This window comes from Geotrypetes seraphini, chromosome 13 (genome assembly GCF_902459505.1).
Source record: "Geotrypetes seraphini chromosome 13, aGeoSer1.1, whole genome shotgun sequence".
Lineage (NCBI taxonomy): Eukaryota > Metazoa > Chordata > Amphibia > Gymnophiona > Dermophiidae > Geotrypetes > Geotrypetes seraphini.
Window position 1 is genome coordinate 81,151,257 of NC_047096.1, and position 19,151 is coordinate 81,170,407.

General features: G+C 43.0%; 1 protein-coding gene across 2 annotated transcripts in view; it reads left to right on the plus strand.

Moving 5' to 3' along the window:
- Positions 1 to 19,151, plus strand: part of LOC117347701 (serine/threonine-protein kinase 17A-like) — a 78,081-nt gene that overhangs the window by 17,198 nt on the left and 41,732 nt on the right. For both annotated transcript variants that reach the window (XM_033918957.1, XM_033918959.1), the window contains exon 2: positions 9,632 to 9,844. In XM_033918957.1, the coding sequence (XP_033774848.1) occupies positions 9,632 to 9,844 (213 nt within the window). The remainder of the gene's footprint in view (positions 1 to 9,631; positions 9,845 to 19,151) is intronic.

Consider the following 19,151-nt stretch of genomic DNA (forward strand, 5'->3'; position numbering starts at 1 on the left):
CATTGAAAGCAGTGCATATACATAGATCTCATGCATATTCATTGGGGAAATCCTGAAAACCCGACTGGATTGCGGCCCTCAAGGAGGGACTTTGACACCCCTGGACAACATAGTAATATTTGAGGCGCTTTAAATATCTAGCAAAACAGAGAATTAGCTAAGTTTAAATCACAAGGCCCACCTCTAGACTGCTTCTTTTAACTTTGATGCTTAACTCTCTTTTTTTAAATGTAGCTTATTCTGCTTTAAGGCAATATTATGAAATATAGGCGGTAGGAAAAAAGTTGTCACATATATGCTATATGAACCCATTTATATTTGGGAGTCGAAAAGGGAGGTGCCATTTGATAGTGATATGAATTTTAAGGAAGTTACTAAGATTTTTTTAATTTTTCTATGGATCCTGGGATTTTACCTAAAGATATGCTTAAATATTTCTTGAAAGTTTTGCATTTTTCCTCGGAAATGGCTCCTCCTATGAATAGTGTTCTAGTTGAAAATGCTTATGAGAAATACCCAGGAAGGTGATGTTCCATTGCAATTTTCTGTTAGTCTTGAAAGTCAGAAATTGGACTCGAATAATTTATCTGAGATTTTGGAGCAATCGGTGATGGAAGGTGTTCAGTGAGTTATTCTAGTTGCTGCTTTTGTTTTTGAACAGGATCTGAATAATGTCTAAAATTAATCATGTCCAAGATGGCAGTGAGTCATCAAGGTAGCAGTGTCATACAAGCAGGTTGAAACCTGGGACTGAATGTTATTCAAGATTTCAGGTGTAGTGAGAGAGACCTGTGAGTAATTGACATAGAGGTGATACTGAAAGCCATTGGAGGAGATTAGAGCATCAAGGGAAGAAGTGTAGGTAAAAAACAGACGTGGTCACACGATAGAGCCCTGAGGTACACCAACCAACAGTGGGATGACGGTAGAGGAGGATCCACCAAAATGAATGCTAAAGATGCAATGGGAAGATAGGAAGAAAACCATGAAACAACCGAGCCCTGAAATCCAAGCGAGGACAGCATATCAATGAGTAGGTTGTGATTTACCATGTCAAAAACTGTGGATAGATCAAGGATGAGGATGGGCCTTTGGATTTGGCCAGGAGCAGGTCATTGGAGACTTTCATGAAAGCAGTTTCTGTAGAACAGTGAATTGCAAACTGGGTGCCGCGGTGAGATACGAGCCTGTTGCTGCTGGCACAAGTGCCAGCACCTCTCCTCCTCCTCTCTGTCCCCACCCCCAATGATGAAGGGATTTCCAAAACCTGGCAGTTTGTCTGGATTTTGGAAGGCCCTTGAGCTCAGGGCCACATGGTTTATGGTTTATTAATCTTGTTATACCGCTAGTTCATTTTACTGGTCCAAGTGGTTTACAGAATACAATAAAAGTAAAAATAAAATAAAAAAAGAATAAAAAAGATAGGATAGACCTGTCCCATACAAACAGCAAACATACTAAGAAACTCCATTATTAAGCAGGATAAATCTAATCATACAAAGAACATACATAAAAGCAACATGTGGAGGGCCTCTGAGCATGTGCAGATGTTGACATGATGACAACATTAGTACCGAGGGAAGGGAAGGTGTTCAATGTCTGCTCGTGCTCGGAGGTCCTCTAGATGTGGCCCTGAGTTTAGTGAGCCATGGTGAAAAATGTTTGTGAGACACTGATGTAGAATGAAGAGGGCAAAAGCACGATTGAAGCAGGTCAAGGAGAGCTTGAAGTGAAAGAAAGTCAAGACAATGGTGGTGAAGAAGGGGAAGAATTAGACAGGATGATAGGTAGTGTTCAGCGAGGGTTTTTCTGAGGAGTGGTGTAACAGCATGTTTGAAGGCATCAGACACAGTTGCGGTGGAGAGTGATAGGTTGAGGATGTAGCAGATAGGAGAGAGAGTGCTAAGTAAATGGGGATGGGATCAGAGGAACAGGTGGCGAGTTTGATGATCACTTAAGCACAGTGTCCAGGAAAGGAGGAAGGAGAATCGAGCAGTTCAGTTGGGTTGTTTAGGAGAGGAGAATAAGCAAGTTCTCCTCTGGTTTTTCTTCCAAAGTTAGGATTGCATAGAGTGGCTATTTGGGCTCTAGAATGATAAGACTAAGTGAGCCAACTTGCAATGACCGTTCTGGGCCACTTTCCACACAGAGCCATGGACAGCTATTCTGACTTGTTAGCTGACAGGCTAATTGACTTATCATGTATTGGAAGTGGGAAGGAATGGCTTTCCCTGAGCTGCAGGATTGGTTAAGGATGTAGTGTAGGGGACATTTTTAAAGGTTTGTCTTGCGTTTCTCACCTCCCTCCTAGATCACTGTACAGAGAGCTATTCTGCAGTCAGCAATTTGGACCCACTCGCATTCTGGTCTCCTTTCATCCTAACCAGCTAGTCAATTCTACTCCCTATAAATGGTGCTTAACAGAGGCTAATGACACTAGTTCCAAACTTCCAGTTAAAAGTAAGCACCATCAAGGATGTCTGGGGAGAGACTGGCTGGCTGCCTCCAATGGCTCCTTCACAGGCTGTCTGATAAAATATGATATGAGAATCGCTCATCTCTGTGTCCGCTGTAACAGAAGAGCAAACTAAGCCAGAAGCCTGGGATTCTTGAATGTCTGCCTAGTTTTCCTCCCTCCATCCTTCTTTGGAGGATGAAAAGGAACTTGATTATAGCATATTAAGCCCTGGCTTTGGGTAGCGATTTCCTTCTGTTTGGCTTTCATTTCCTCTCACAATTTGACTATTTACATTTCAGCAGTTCTGGTCTCTCTGGCAACCCACCTGCTCTTGGTTAGTGATTTTGAAATGTTTTATGAAGCTGCTTTTTTTTCTTTAATGGGTTCTAATCAACATTATGTGCTAAACAGGAAATAGCCAAAGTGGGCATTGGAAGTTCCTAGATATGCTGCGATCTTCTGTAAGGCAAGAAAGGAAATGACTGTTCTAGAAAATTCTGTCCCTGTCCCTGCAGATAACTGTGGGAAACCATCCCATGTTATTCTTTAGTGTCTTGGTGGCATACCAAAGGGGGTGCTCCGACAACTCCTCCTAGGGAGGGGTGTCAAGAACTTCTTCCCAGTAGCATTCACAATTTGCTGCTCTTGCCGGCTTCAGGCCTTCCTTTCTGTTGGGTTCTGCCTTTGCAAAAACAGGAAGTAGGCGGGACCCGGTAGAGAGGAAGGCCCGACGTCGGCAAGAACAGAGAGTTCTGAACGCTGCGTTGCCAACTGTACGATGACAGGGGGGGGAAATGTTGCACCTGATCGGGGAGGGGGGGGGAGAAGGAAGACCAGGGAAGGGAGAGGAAGGGGAAGAAAAGATGCCAGAACATGGGGGGGGGAGGGAAGGGTAGGTGATAGATGCCAGACCAGGGAGAAAGGAGGGAGGGAAAGGAAAGAGGAGATACCAGAGCATGGAGGGGGGAGGGAGAGGAGAGAGATGCCAGGGCATGGGGGAAGGAGTGGAGACAAAGATAAAAATGGAAGGGACAGAGAAAGAGGATGGACACTGGATGGAATGGAGAGTGAAGAGAAGATGAGGAAAGCAGAAACCAGTGATAAGTAGAAAAATTTTTCTTTTTGTTGCTTTAGAATAAAGTAGTATTGTGGCTGTATTTATAAATAGAAAATAGAAATCAAGCAATCTTTTTTTTTTTTTTAATTAGCTTTTGGAGACCAAAATCCCCTTCCTCAGGCAGTGGCATACCAAGGAGGGGGGAGGAGCATGGGGGGGAGTTCTGCCCCAGGTGCAGTTCCTAGGGAGTGCTCCGATCCCTTTTTAGATGGGAAAGTTAAAACTGATCATCCCTAGATGTCACATTCCCTGGGTACGCCACTGGCGTCTATCTCATCCTTAGTCCTTCTACACCAGTGTTCTTCAATGCAAGGCTAGAAAGCCGATTAAAGAAGCTTAAAAACTATGAATAAAACACCTGAAAATAATCTGAGATTAATGTAAGCCTTAGAATGTGGTCAAAACACTGAAGGAAACCAATCTCACAGGATATGTCATTTTGCATAATTGGGAGAAACAGTTAACTGTAAGCATAAACCGACACTTGAATGTCTTGTCAGAATGTCCAAGTGGGCATTTTCAAAACTGACTTTTTTAAAAAAAGATGTCTTTCTGGTCTTTTGTCTCCAGTGCATCTAAATCTTAAGGGGTTATAGTGAGAGATGTACCTGGCACCCTTAATGTGAAGTTCACAGCAGTGCCCCTAGGGTGCCCCACTGCTTTGCTGGCATGTCTGTGAGGTCAGCCAATTAAAAATGCTGGCCCTTCTACATGGAAATAGTTCAATTTGGACTTTTTTGATAATGGCAAAAAATTTAGATGTCTAGCTAGACAAAACATCTAGCTGGGCCATTTTTGAAAACAAAAGATGTCTTGCGGGTTCAAAAAATGGCCACTTTTTCCACCTGATATTTGGACATTTTCTCATGCTTGTCATGCCCAAATGTTTTAACGCATTTTGCAGCATGCTAAGCACTTTGGAAGACACTCCCTTGTGTGTCTCTGGATAAGTCTTTGCTAAGAATCTGCCTTGCTGGGACATAGAAAAGTTTGCACTGAATGGCTGAATAGATTTCTTCATTTCTTTTTCCTGCTCATCCTGTTTAACCGCTTTATTCTCCTGCTCTGTCTGCCTTCACTCATACCTGCAGTAGTCACTTGGCACAAAGATAAGTTGTTTTCTGTGAGGAGTAAACTGACTGACATTATTATTTTTTTTACTTCATCAAGATTTACAAAGACTAGGAGCAACTCGGAGTTAGAGTAATACTTTTAAAACCAATAGGAGGAAATATTTTTTCACTCAGAATAGTTAAGCTCTGGAATATGTTGCCAGAGGATGTGGTAAGAGCAGTTAATGTAGCTGGTTTTAAAAAAAGCTTAGGACAAGTTCCTGGAGAAAAAGTCCCTAGTCTGCTGTTGAGCCTGACACGGGGGAAGCCACTTCTTTCCCTGGATCGGTGGCATGGAATGCTGCTACTATTTGGGTTTTTGTGGCCTCCGTTAAGATGGACCATTGGTCTGACCCAGTAGGGCTCTTATCTATATCTTATCTACTCTTGTCTATATTTCCATGGCATTGACACTGCTAGTGCAGTGATCTTTCTTTACTCCCGGTCCTCAATGGTTACCAATGAGTCAGGTTTTGGGGATTTGCGATCAAAACTGTGGAAGAGGTTTGCGGTGCCGGACGGCGTGCTGAATGCCCTGCGCTGCTCCAGTGATCCGAGTTCTAAGAGCGTCGGAGCAACATAAGAGGAGTGAGCACACTAGTTGGCACTAAAAATGTCTTTTGGGGTAGGTTAGAACTTGCTGGTGTCCTATGTTTGGCTTATCAGTAGCCTCAGTTCTGAACTTCATTATTATTTATGGATTTTTGATATATTGCCTTTAGCAATTAAGACCCTAAGCGGTGAATATAATTACAAAACCAAACCATAGAGAGAAAGGAATGCCAATATTTATTTATTTAATTTTCTATACTGTTCTCCCAGGGGAGCTCAGGTACTTAAGCATAATTCTTTGGGCTCCCAATCTATCTACTGTAGGGGAGCAGGTGACTTGCATGGGCCAGATCTCAGGGTGTTTCATGACAATATAGACAAGATGGTAAAACATCATATGACATGACGAATAGCAAAAGAAATTCCAGAGAACGCACATAATCATTCGATCTTGGAATTAATCTCTCAATTTGGGTTTTTTTTAATCTGTGTCTCCAGGGGACCTATCGCTGGGCCCTCAACCAAGTCTATTCAGTTGGGAGACAAAATGTTTATTAACAGAGCCTTGAAATGGGGAAAAGATTGTTCAGCTCTGAAATAGGATGCTGAATTGAGCAGCACTGACTCTCTTTGCAGCGCTCAGCATCCTAATATTTAGGTGCATCATATTTTATGCCAAGGCAGTGTCTCGCAAACTTTACCAAGCCGCAGCACGCGACTCAAAGATGAGAACTCTAATTATAGAAGGAAGCTCATTCCAAACTTTTACGACAAAAATTGGCCATAGTTTTGATTCCTTTAACAGTGGGAAAGCCAAATTTTATATTTCTGAGAGCTCCTAGAATTAGAGATTTGTTGTGGACCAAAGATTGAATAAATTAATTCCCCAGGTTATTCATGACCACGTGAGTTTTTTTTGTTCCAGGATGCTGAGCTTCAATGAACTTGAGTAAAGTTATGATGGCTCTACATGAAAAGAGAGGGAAGGATAACCAGGCAGTCATAGCCAGTTTAGATATCAAAAAAGGATTTGACAAGTGCTCTATGGCCTGTTTTGGGTTTGTAGAGGCTCTCTATGGCCATCTCAGGCCTAATTAAGTACTAATGGAAAACTCTCACAGAGCTCTTTAATTTGTTGTGAGGTACCAGGCAAGGCTGTCCTTTTATCATCACTCTCATTTGTACTTGGCCTCGGAACCTTTAGTAAATCTGTATACATCAGGATTGGAGTTTGCAGGGCATCTACACGGAGGCCTCAGAGGTCCAGGTGGACATGTTTGCTGATGATATGCTTTTGTATGTAAATAGTGCTACTAGAAATTTGCCAAAGTTTTTAGAATTGGTTCATAGAACCTTTTCGGGTATTCATTTGAATTGCAGTAAGTCAGAAGGCCTGGCATTAAAAGGTGGGGGATAGGAACTTAGAAATCGGAGTTTTCCCGTAGACTCGGTATCCCAAACTTTTGAAATATTTGGGCATTTAATTAAATTCATCCATCTCTATCTTGTCCAGCTCTCTTCACTGTAAACCGCCTAGAAGTCGCAAGATTGTGGCAGTATAGAAAAAAAAATAAAGTTATTATTATTATTATTATTACCTTGTACCAATATAATATCGCAGACAGCAATGGAAAAATTAAGATTCTTTATGAGAAATGGAGTGACTTAGCATTGCTGCTTATGGAGCAGGTAGCACTTGTCAGAATGGTTATGAATCCTAAATTGTTGTATCCTCCTCAAGCTTTACCTATACATGGGTACATAAGAAGAAGTTGTCGTCATTTGGAGAAATAAAGCAGCAAGAACTGGAGGGAGGGCTGACTCTTCCAGATCTGAGGATTTTCAGTGGATCCATGAGTTGGTTTCAGGGGAGCAGGATCCAGTGTTCCCAGGCATGTTCAAATGTAAGCCTGGAAGAGATGGAGGGAGCATAAAGTTGCCTAAACTTAATTTGGTGGGGAATTCTGAATTTCCTACTGGTTTTCATCTGTGGACTCAAAGGGGATGTTCTTCCTTTCTTTAGGTTCTGAAAATGGAGGGTTTCCACCTTTTGTTCAATTCCAACATTTTTTCAGGTTATACTTTTTATTTCTATTCCCCTTTTATCTAGAGTGGATTACAGCATTATTAAGATAGTCTTTAAGTGGAGATATGCTGATGTTTGCACCAACCCTGTTTTTGACACTAAGGCATAGATTCTCAAAAAGTTGCGTTAAAAACAGACAGGCCGCTATCGCAGCCGTTATAGTAGCAATTTTAAAAAAGCAAGCCATTCTCCCAAAACCTCTTATGCAAATGAGGTTGGTGGAGAATAGTGAAGATTTGCTTTTGTGCCCATTGCTGCTGATAGCGACAGGCACATTCACGGAATAAATGCAAAAACCCCCAAAAACAACAAATCAAGCTGCCAAAGTCAAGTAGCCCTCCCGCAGCAGAAGAGATGCTTACTCCCTCCTGCTGCCAAGCAACAGACACCCCTGACACCCCACTCTGCCGCCACCAAGCAACACCCCCCCTGCAGTGGGAGAGATGCCTACTCACTCCTGCCACCACACAGCCTCCCCATGTCTCCGACAATCCCCGTCCTTTCCCCCCTACCTTACTTAGATGGCTGGCTGGAGGGATTCCTACTCCCTCTGGCCAGCAGGCCCGCCTCTTCAAAATTGCAAGCCTTCCCCTCCTGGGAGGGGCCTAAGGCTCTGATTGGCCCAGGTTGTTTAAGGACCCTCCTGTGGGACGGACCTTAGGCATCTGGGCCAATCAGGCACTGATCAGAAAGTAAGACAATGACAGCTCAGACCTGTGGTAAATTTTGGATGCAAATGTGGCACAACAAGGTTAGGGAATCGCTCGGTGATTATTTCAATATTAATGACCTGGTTGTACTACATTTGGAGACTGCTAGAAAACTCGGAAAAGATCTCCCTAAGTCGTTTTGATAATCCGCCGCTGAAATATGTGCACGCTAAATCAGCTGGAACCTATTTGGTGAGCATGTTAAAGGCAGATTTTTGTTTTGAGATTCTGGTCCTAAATGTATTGCCCTACCTCTGGAATTTAATAGACTTTCAACCTGGAGTAGGTTGATAAAGAGCACATTGGACAAGGACATGGAGAAATTATTGGAGAATTGGGAAGTTGGACGTAGTGCAGGATATTCAAGAACCCCAATATTTTAAGCAGTTTTTCCAATACTTTTCTGCTATTAAATTCTGTGCGACATTTTCATAGATCTTATATATCTAGAGACCAGGGAGCTAAAGTACATTTGCAAGATACTGCTTGTTTTAAATGTAGAAGTAGCCCAGGAATCTCAATTCTTTCATTTTTTTAGAATGTCCCAAACTTGTTGGTTGGAGGGAAGCCCTGTTGTCACTAGAAGCAGCAGAAGATGTATTCTGGGATTTTAGTATCTTTATTATAGGGGACTTGTGGATCAACATGTCTCTCTGCCCACATGTAGAGTTATAGCTATAGTGTTAATCAAAAAAGTTATTTTACATTATTGGATGACAGAGGAAAACTCTGGAGAGAGGTTGGTTCCCATGAAATTCCGATAAGAGTAAAAAGACAGGTGCATACGCCTGTGGAAGCAATTCCTCCTTCAAGCTAAAGGGTCTGTTTGGGAGTTTTCATAATTATAAAAATTGATTGTATTAATCTTAGGGTTTCAGATATACTACCTCTTATATGTGGTTGTAATTTGGGTTCTGCTTTCAGGGCATGTATGTACCTTTCTCGTGTAATTTGTCTGGTGTATCCTCGTGTTGTGTTGTATGTTTCGCTTGTCACAATTTGAAAATAAAGTAGAAAAAAAAAAAAGAATATCAGCATGAAACATCACTAACAAAGTAGCACATTTAGTAATAAGGCCCTGAAAAGACTCCAGAAATGGAAGAGAGTGTGGCACAGTAGTTAGAGCTACAGCCTCGGCACCCTGAGGTTGTGGGTTCAACACCATCCCCCCTCCATGTGACCCTGGGCAAGCCACTTAATCCTCCACTGCCCACAGGGACATAGAGGGAAAATGCTTTTGAGTGTGGTTGCAATATACAAATCCCTTTCCCCTAATAGAAATGTTGAGACTATCTGCTGATGGATTTAAGGCATTCTTGGCTCCTCAAGAAAACCTAAGGCATTGGCATACAGACCCTATGGTCCTTGCGCTATTTTGTTGTTGGTTTTTAAATGTGGATGCATTCATAATGAAATGGAACAAAGCTTTCTGGTGAGCCCAAATCAATGCGTTCTCTGCAGCGTTCAGCTTCTGCATGTTGTGATGGTTTTTCTCCTCCAGCCGGAAAGTATTACCAATGCAAATACATGAAGATCTAGTTTATTCACTGCACAAGGTTAATGCAATTTTCATGGTGTGTCTTTCTTTCCTCCCAGGGGGAAGTTTGCAGTGGTGAAAAAGTGTGTGGACAAGTCCACAGGCAAAGAATATGCAGCCAAGTTCCTGAGGAAGAGGAGGAAGGGCGAGGACTGCCGTATGGACATCATCAATGAAATTGCCATCCTGGAGATGGCCAAGTTCAGTCCCCATGTTGTGGACCTGCGAGAGGTGTACGAGACCAACAGTGAGCTGATCCTGGTGCTGGAATAGTAAGTGTGTCTCGTTCCCTTGTTAAAAGGTGCTCTTGGAAATTAAGTGCTCATGAATGGTGATGGAACTGGTAACTGGATTCAGACATTTACTGTATAACTTCTCCTCTAGATTCATCCATAGGACAGAACTATAGAAAAATGAGGCTGAAAGAGATTACTAGTCCATTCTTCTGCTTCAGGCAGAAAACCTTGTGCCTAAACCAACCTGGGCAGTATCGATACAATTTTTGTACATTTCTTTTGTTCATTTTTTTTTTTAATAATTGGAGAGAGGCAAACTGATTAGTAATACAGCTTGTTTCCATGCACTACCTTGCCAGTATATCTCATCTTGTATTCCACAGTAGTGGTGTAGTAGGTGCCGTTTTGGTGGGGGTGCTGGCACCTCCCTTCCCCCCACATCTTTAAATCTTCACCAGTGTGAGCAACTTTCCAAGCCTGTTGCTAGCGCCAACCTGGCTCCCCTCTAAATCACTTCCAGGTCATGGGGCCAGGAAGTGACAAAGTGAAAGCCAATGCTGGCATGAGCATTAGGCTGAAGAAGCTTGCATTAGCAAAGATTTAAAAGATGTAAGAGGTATGGGGAGAAGGGAGGGCGTGAGTGTGGTGGGGGTGGGATGGATTGAGTAGGGGCAGAGAGGAGGGTACGAGGGGATGCCACCACCGCAGGAACCTCCCACCCTCGCTACACCACTGGGTCAGAGAACCATTCAACACACATCCACTCACTCTCTACCATTGATGGCCTCATTATGAGAGAAGGTTGTACTGGTGCTCATTGATTGGATGTTCTGTTAGTGATATGCCCAATAGGAACCAAACTAAGATCATGAACTGCGCTGCATTGAAGCTATTGGTGGGGTTTTTGGTGTATTGTAAAAGTTTCTGATGAGAACGAGCCAGAGCCAAATTAGAACCAATGAGTACCCCAGAAGTGAAATGCTTTGTATCCTTGCGTCAGCATCACATTTGTGCTCTCTTTGCCCATTATTAGACACCTCAGACCTTTTAGAAGTTCTCTAAATAATTATGCTGTTCCCCTCCGATGTTCAGTGGTACTTAGCTGGCTATCCCCTGCTGAATATCTGGCTCATTGAATTGGCCAGGACCAGCTATGTGGCTAGATAGACCTAGGTGGTCTTTCCTTGGGTGGCCAGCCGCTGAATATGGGCTTGGCTGGCTAAGTCTGAGGCAGCAAACTTGACCTGGCTATTCAATGCCAGTGGTTGGATATGACCTCAGATAGAATATCTGGGATTGCTGCAGATCGTAGGAAGGAGCCGGGCTACCTCGCGGTCTGAATATCAGGGCCTAATCTCAGGCAGACGTGATCTCGGGTATATGAGAGACAGACATGGGGTGAAGTCAGACTACCAAAGTTTGTTGTCTGAACATATAGCTTCCTGCGAGCAGTAACTACCCCATTCCACGTACACCAAGACTTGGTGGTGGTGTTGAAGGGGAAAATGTGATTTTGACCCAAACCATCTATACAATGGGAGTGGTTGAAATATTGCATTGAGTCTTAGAGATTCATTGCCTCATTTTTATGGCTACTTTTTCATTCATGACCTCTAAAGTTAGCCATTAGGAAAATATACAGAGAACGCTAAGCATTGAGGACAATAGTTAGGCTAGGCATTAATACGTATTATAGAGACATCCTAATTGGAGGTAGTGACACGCTCAACATAGTTCCAGAATAAGGCAACCCAGATCCTTTGTAACACTAACATGATAAGAATATTTCTCATTGGAATACTAGGAAGGTGTACGAGATTAATCTGTCGCTTCCCTAAAGAACATGGACATAAGGAGGTTAAGAATTACTAGGGGGGAAATTAAAGTATGGTGTCACTTTCATATTGGGGGCCAAACTGTTAAATTGCATAGTCAAGACAAAAGAAAAATAAGGTATAGTGGTCCATTAGGTAGGATCCAGGAGGGAGGGGGAAGAAGATTTGCCAAGACAGGCTAGGGATTGAACTGTTCCACATAACCAACTGAAGTGCCCATGGAAATTCTCTGAACTTTAATAAAACATTAAACTTGTTCTTAGTTTCTCATTACTTTCAGGTACTTTTTTAAAATTTATTCAATTTTCTATACCATTCTCCCCAGCTCAGAATTGTTTATATGAATTTATTCAGGTGCTCAAGTGGGCTCACAATCTGTCTAATGGGGGGGATTAAGCGACTTGCGCAGGGTCGCAAGATGGTAGATTTTTATGCCAGGCCCCAATTTGAACCCTTTCTGAATAGTAATAAATTGCTGCCCCTATATCCCTTTTACCCTTTTCAGAAAGTTCACACTTTTGAGATGAACATGTTTATAACCAAGCAAGTACATAAACGTGTCGGTGGAAATTCTGAAGAAATATAAGTGAGCTTCTAGGATACAGGAAGTGGGCCCAGTGAGATGCTGGGTTGGGGTTTTTTTTAGAAACTAGGCCTAGTTTTTGAGAAACGGTCTAGAGGTGTCTTCAGCTACATCTCTACCTGTCAGCACAGAAGGTAGCCACATCCTGCCCCCAGGGCTTAGTCACACAGCAACCAGACTGTTTTGTGTTGGCGGCTGCATCAGGACTTCCTCTTCCTCTTCCCCCCACCCCAAACCCCCAAGATCTTTCATTTTATTTCAGAACCTTATATGGCAATGCAACAGTCAAACCAGAATATTTACTTTTTTTCAAAAACCTAATACCAGTGTTAAAAACCCCTTTAGATAAAACGTGTAGTGTGCATTGGAAATTACCATTATAAGCAAAAACCACTGTGTTAAACGTTAGTCTTTAGATCAGACTCCTTCTTTGAGTTTGCCATTGCTTGAGCTAGTACAACACATAGAATGAGTGGTACAGGGCCTGTGTGTTTCTGTTCTGTGCCTGAACCCAGCATGATCTGGGTTCACCGAGCACATGAACCGATGATGCTGCAGCTGTCTAGCAAGTCGGAGATGGCAGGAGCCCAACAGTAGCGGGATCGTTCATTTTGTTCCCCGTTTGGTAGGCCAGGGATCTCTGCTCTGGAGGAGAATGCTGTATCTGCTCTGAGGTTCCTCCAGAGCAGCTTGTGTGAAGAGTCCTTGCTCCACCATGCCTTTAAGGCAGGGGTGTCAAAGTCCCTCCTCGAGGGCCGCAATCCAGTCGGGTTTTCAGGATTTCCGCAATGAATATGCATGAGATCTATTAGCATACAATGAAAGAAGTGCATGCAAATAGATCTCATGCATATTCATTGCGGAAATCCTGAAAACCCGACTGGATCGCAGCCCTCAAGGAGGGACTTTAACACCCCTGCTTTAAGGTGATCTAGTCCAGGGGTAGGTAATTCCGGTCCTCGAGAGCCACAGGCAGGTCAGGTTTTCAGGATATCCACAGATATGCATGAGGGAGATTGCCATCTCAAGGAGGCAGTGCATGCAAGTCCATCTCATACGTATTCATTGTGGATATCCTGAAAACCTGACCTGCCTGTGGCTCTCGAGGACCGGAATTGCCTAGCCCTGATCTAAACAATAGAAAGCATGAAGGGAGCATGAGATATTATCTATCCTGTGTCTTCAGCAGCGGTCTCAAACTCGAACCCTTTGCAGGGTTTGGATTTGTTGGTACTTGGAGGGCCGCAGAAAAAATAGTTAATGTTTTATTAAAGAGATGCCAACTTATAAGGTAAAACTCATTATAGTTTTACACTTTCTGCTGTGTATAGCTGAAATGATCAGAAGCAATTAAGGAAAGATTTATAAACTATAAAGAGTTTTACTTCATGCAAAACTGTGATTTAGATTCTAAAGTATCAACTGCAAGAGACAAGATTTTGTGTAGACCTCTAGGCTTTTTTTGTAGAGGGGAGAATCAATATCCGACTTGTGCCTGGAAAACTTGTGTCTTAAATGTCTGGTGGTCGTGTCTGCAACCGCCTTCAGCTCTCAACTGCCATCTTACATCAAGCAGTCACTGCCAGGAGAGGTGCCGAAGTTCATGAGATTACGTACACACGCACAAGCTGCACTGCCTCCAGTGGTTACCTTATGTTCTGGAACGTTGCCCACCTCACTGCTGTAACCTCACACGAGTGCTTTCCTGCGTCTGTACGCGATTGTCCTCTTTACTCCACCTCACAATCGCATACAGACGCAGGAAAGCACTTGCGTAAGGTTACAGCAATGAGGCGGGCAACGTTCCAAAACAATGGTAACATACCAAGGGCCTCAAAGTTTGAGACCACTGATCTAAAGCCACTGCTGCATCTTTTGCAAGCTTTGTCTCATTCACTTCCGTGGTCTTTGGCTCACAGCAACTATTCATTCCATCCTTGTCAGACTGTGTCAATCAAATATCAGTTTCCAAAGCCTCAATACTATTCATCTATGGCACAGACCTTGCTGGGATCTGAGTAATGATAGGCGTACTGTGTCCTGCTGATGCACACACTTGGTCATATTAAAGTCTTAGGCTAGCTAGAGTAGAAGGGGGTGATTACATGCCGTTGTGCCCAGACAGCATAAACAAGTGCTGAAATATAGAATGCAGCTTCCTTGAACATGGAAAGATTGAATGGCAGGAGGGCTAGACTGAAAGTGCTCAGCAGTTTAATCTCTTCACACCACTCTCCCTGGCATGCTAGGTTATAAAGGGGCAAAAATTCATTGCATGGGTCATATGCTTGATCCTCTGAAATACATGAGATCAGATTTTCGAGATACAGAACAACCCCTCTGTGAAAGTATGTAGCAAGATGCCAAAATGTGCTTTTCTTGCAGAACCAGGAGGAATTCTACTTCTGGGGGCAGGCATGCTGTTTGACGCTGAGTGGTGGATGCTGAAGATTTAAAACTAAAGTGCTGGGAGGAAGTGGGTGGGGGACTCAGGAGCTCCTGGGCCCTCCCCACTGCCTGCGAGTAGTGCTGATTTCAAATAGCTTCAAGTTATAGTCACTTAAGAGGAGCAGGGAGACGCAGGAGTCTATCGGACATGTCTCCTTACACAGAAGAGAGATGCTAGAGAGCAGAGAATCCAGAAAACCAAGTGAAATCAGAACTGGGATCATGTTTGAAATCTTTGCTATTGTTTTTACTCTATTTCTGGTGGACCATATGGCTAATTGTTTATATTGGCCGCCTTCTTAAGTTCAAGTGAGGAATACTCATTGAATAGGCATTTTAATTCAATCACTACCTGCCTGCTTTGTATTTTCCAGTTTGAGTAACTTGCTGCTGCCCAAGGAAAGCAAGTAGTACGTCCAGGTTGAAGCCTGCCTGATTCCCGCCCATAACACACTTCCCAACACGAGCTTTTGCTCTCTGGTTGCATAGCAGCTTAGAAGTGCTGCTGTACGTCCAGAAAGTTAGTTTTGATTATCAGCGCTTGGATGTCCCTGCTATTAGGATGTCCAAGTGCTGACTTTGGCTGGTTTTTGGACATCTTAAAGTTTTGATTGAGCCCCATAGTGCTCATTTTCTTCAGAGTGACACCTAGTGGCCAGACTCAGGATTCATGCCTGGAGTGTTCCAGAAGGTAGTAGGATGCATTTCACATCGGCTTTCTGTCAAATATTGTTACTGCAGAGATGGGGGAGGAGTAAGATCTAAAATAGGAAGTTTCACGATTGCAGTCCCAGTCCTCGTTCTGATTAAGCTGGAAGTACAGTGGAGCAGGAGGAAACAGCCAGGACCAAAAAGATCCCAGATCCTATACTGCAAGGGATAGATGCTAAAATACCTGGTTAGGGGTGTGGACCTGTGAGTGAGGTACCTATGCCTGTATCTTAACAATCCTCTCTGCTACCCACCATGACACCTGATCTTAACTAAAGTGCTCTGAAGGTCTTCCTCTGGCCCTGCCAATTTATAGGTTTCACTGTATACACTGCTTCTGACTCTTGTGGGTATTGGCTGACCTCCTAGTCTAGCCCTAATGAGCCCTATAGGTCTATAGCAGGGGTTCTCAACCCATTCTTCAGGACATGTAACGATTCAGGTTTTCATGCTGTCCTTAATAAATATGCATGAGCTAAATTTGCATATTGTGAAGGCAGTATAAGCAAGTCTAGCTCATACATATTCATTGGGGGATATTCTGAGTTGAGACCCTTGGTCTAGGGAAATAGACCCCAGCAATCTGGTGATAACTGGCACAACTTCCAAGGTCCAACTTTTTTTTTTTTTTCTTTGTTTTCATGCTGACATAACACCATCCAGTCCTGCCTGGGAAGATTGTGGTGCAATGATTAAAGCTCTAGCCTCAGCATCCTGAGGTTGTGGGTTCAAACCCACATTGCTTCTTGTGACCTTGGGCAAGTCACTTAATCTCCCCCTCCCATTGTCCCGCTGGGACAGACAAGGAAAAATGCTTGAGTACCTGAATAAATTCATGTAAACCATTCGGAGCTCCCTGGGACAATGGTTTAGAAAATTGAATGAATGAATAAATAAATAGGCTGGGCTGAATAGGGCAGTGTTTTTTCATTGAGGAAAGGTGTTGCCTGTACCAGGTTTAATGTTCACACGGGGTTCATAAATAAGCCCTCTGAATTCAGCATCTGCAGTTCAAATGAGTGATTGCATTTGAAATAGCTGATGTAACTCAGGCTGTTTGTGTTCACTTGCCAGCTGGCTGCCAGCCGTGTTTGCCCACCCTCCCATTGAGGTTTAAGGCACAGCATGTTGACTGCTTGAAGAGAGGACAAAGCACTGTAGTTTAGTGGTAAATAAATAACCCTAAATGCTACCAGTGGCCAGAGCTTTTCATGAATCAGATTTCCTTGTTTGAGTGGTATGAATGGTATTGGGATGGTGGTAGATGCCAGCTACCTGGCGCCCTTTTCAAGCTTTGTGTTAAAGTCAGCATTGCCCCTGGATCTTGGGAGCCATGCCAAATTCAAGACCAGACTGAGAGCGCTGCTCAAACAAGCGCCCCACAAACTGGATGAACCTGCCCTCCTGCTAAAGTTACCCCTCTTCTACCATTGCTCTAGGAGCAAAAATGGGTTCTCGGAACGCTTTGTACTTTAGCAGCACAGAGCTGATGTCCTCGGGGCCTCTTGAAGCATCAGCACAGGCCTTGTTGAATACAGTAGGTATTAAAGAAGTAGGGTTCAGATCCCAGTTCTGCCACTGACCCTCCTTGTGACATAAGGGCATAAGAGTTGCTATGGTGGAACAGACCAACCGAGGTCACAAGCCTCTGGCATGATCTCAGAAGAACAAAATAGATTTTTATGCTGCTTATCCTAGAAATAAGCAATATATTTTTCCCAAGTCCATCTTAATAATGGCTTATGGACTTCTTTTAGGAAATTATCCAAACCTTTTTCATACAATGCTAAGCTAACTGCTTTTACCACATTGTCTGGCAATAAATTACACATTGAGTGAAAATATTTTCTCCGGTTTTGTTTTAAATCTACTATTCCTTGCAGGCCCCCTAGTCTTAGGTCAGATAATTTTAGGTCCCGGCGCCTCAGGTATCCACTTACATTATGTCCCTGCCCGAAAGAACTTGAATCTATCTGGATAATTAGCACCATTTGTATAGTGCTGCATATGTCCAGTAGCACTATAAAACTAAATAGATATATCCTGTTGGGCTCATGTGTCTGCAGGCTCCAACTGACTCCAAAGGGCAGCTTAATATCTAGGGTTGTGTCATTCTCCATCTGATTCGCCTTTACCAGTTAATGGGGATGTCTTTAAAGGCCTTTCGAAGAAGGCAGGGAAGAGACCCTAGTGGTATATAATTGACTCTGTCTATTATGATTTTGTTTTTAAATTATGTCTGTAATTCTGTAAACTGTTTAGTTTAACGGTATAGACATTTTTAAAATAAATAAATTTCTCAGGCTATTATCCCAGATTTGCACAAGCAGGTTCAAGAAGGTGGTAGACCTGAGTCACTTTAATTACTGCTGGAGCTGAGACTTCATCTTCCAAATCTCCTCTAAGCCCCAGTTTGAGCCCTAATGATTGTAAGGGACAAAATGGATAAGAGGGACCATTCCTCCTATTTGTACGTGGAAGGACTACAGTCGTTAAGAATTAGAGAATGACATGGTGACAAAATTCATCACCATTCCCGTCCCCGCAGATAACCGCGGGAAATAATCCCATGTCATTTTCTAGTGTCTATTTCAACCTCAGTCCTTCTACACCAGCATTAAGAGATGTTACTGTTTTTATAAAAAGGAGGGTATATCGAGAAAATTGTCAAAAAAAAAAAAAAAGGAACATGACAACCCTAACAGCACAAGAAAATCAATCTACAGTAAGAGAGATCATACAGTGAAACAGTCAAGCCACAAGTTGTTCTGGAATCCAGTGGCACATTTCCAGTATAATCATAACTCCTAAAAATTCATCAGTCTGTTACCAAGAGGCCATATTTATCATTGTCACAAAAAATACCTCAAATGCTCATGGGAAAAAAGAAAACACAGGTGACTTGCAGAACAAACTTCAAAAATAACAACTTGCACGTCAATGGTGGTTTTCTTTTCTGAGCTCAAGTAGAAGTAGGACACTGTATTTTTCTACTTTGGTGTCATTTTCCTTTGAAATATTGTAAAGCACTCGTTCAGGCCTTTGCCAAAATACTCCCCCCCCCCCCTACTCATAGGCTTAACTTCGTTATCTTGTTTTGTTTGCTGTATTTTAAGAGAGGGGTTTGTTAAGGATGACTGGCATCAAAGCAAAGAGCCTGAGAATTTCTGAACAGCCTCATCACTAATAAAATTGGGCATCTTTATTGGAGTCTGGAGACCCTCATCCCTCCTGCCTGTGTCTTGATCTGAGTAGTGATATCAAAATCTGGCCTTCAAGTCCATGCAGGCAATATGGTAAAAGCAGGACTGGACTAGCCGATTCCTCATTGACAGTGGAGCCAGGTGATAACTCCTGCTTGCCATAATGACATGCTTCCTCCGTAGTGAGAAAACTTGCCTTTCCACCCACATCTAGAAACTTCTGCCCAAAAAGTGACTTGTCTCTGCCAAAGAAATAAGGCATTCTAGGGCCTGATGTTTGGCAAATGCAGATGTTGAGCCTATCTTGAGGTATCCCAGCCTGCAGTGATAAAGCACAGTGACTTATTTCTCCAAGAATGTCGAAATGTTTTCTTATCCTGAAATGGAGGATCCTCCTGCACTGAGGTGCTGCGGCTGCTGGAGAAGCAAATAGAATAAGGCTTTTCAAGAGGAATTAGGCAGTAGAACTGGACGCTGGAGTCATTGTAAGGAGCACATCCTCTTTTACAGATAGATGCACACATGCCTTTTTAGCGTCTCCTCATTCCCATGTCTCATAAACT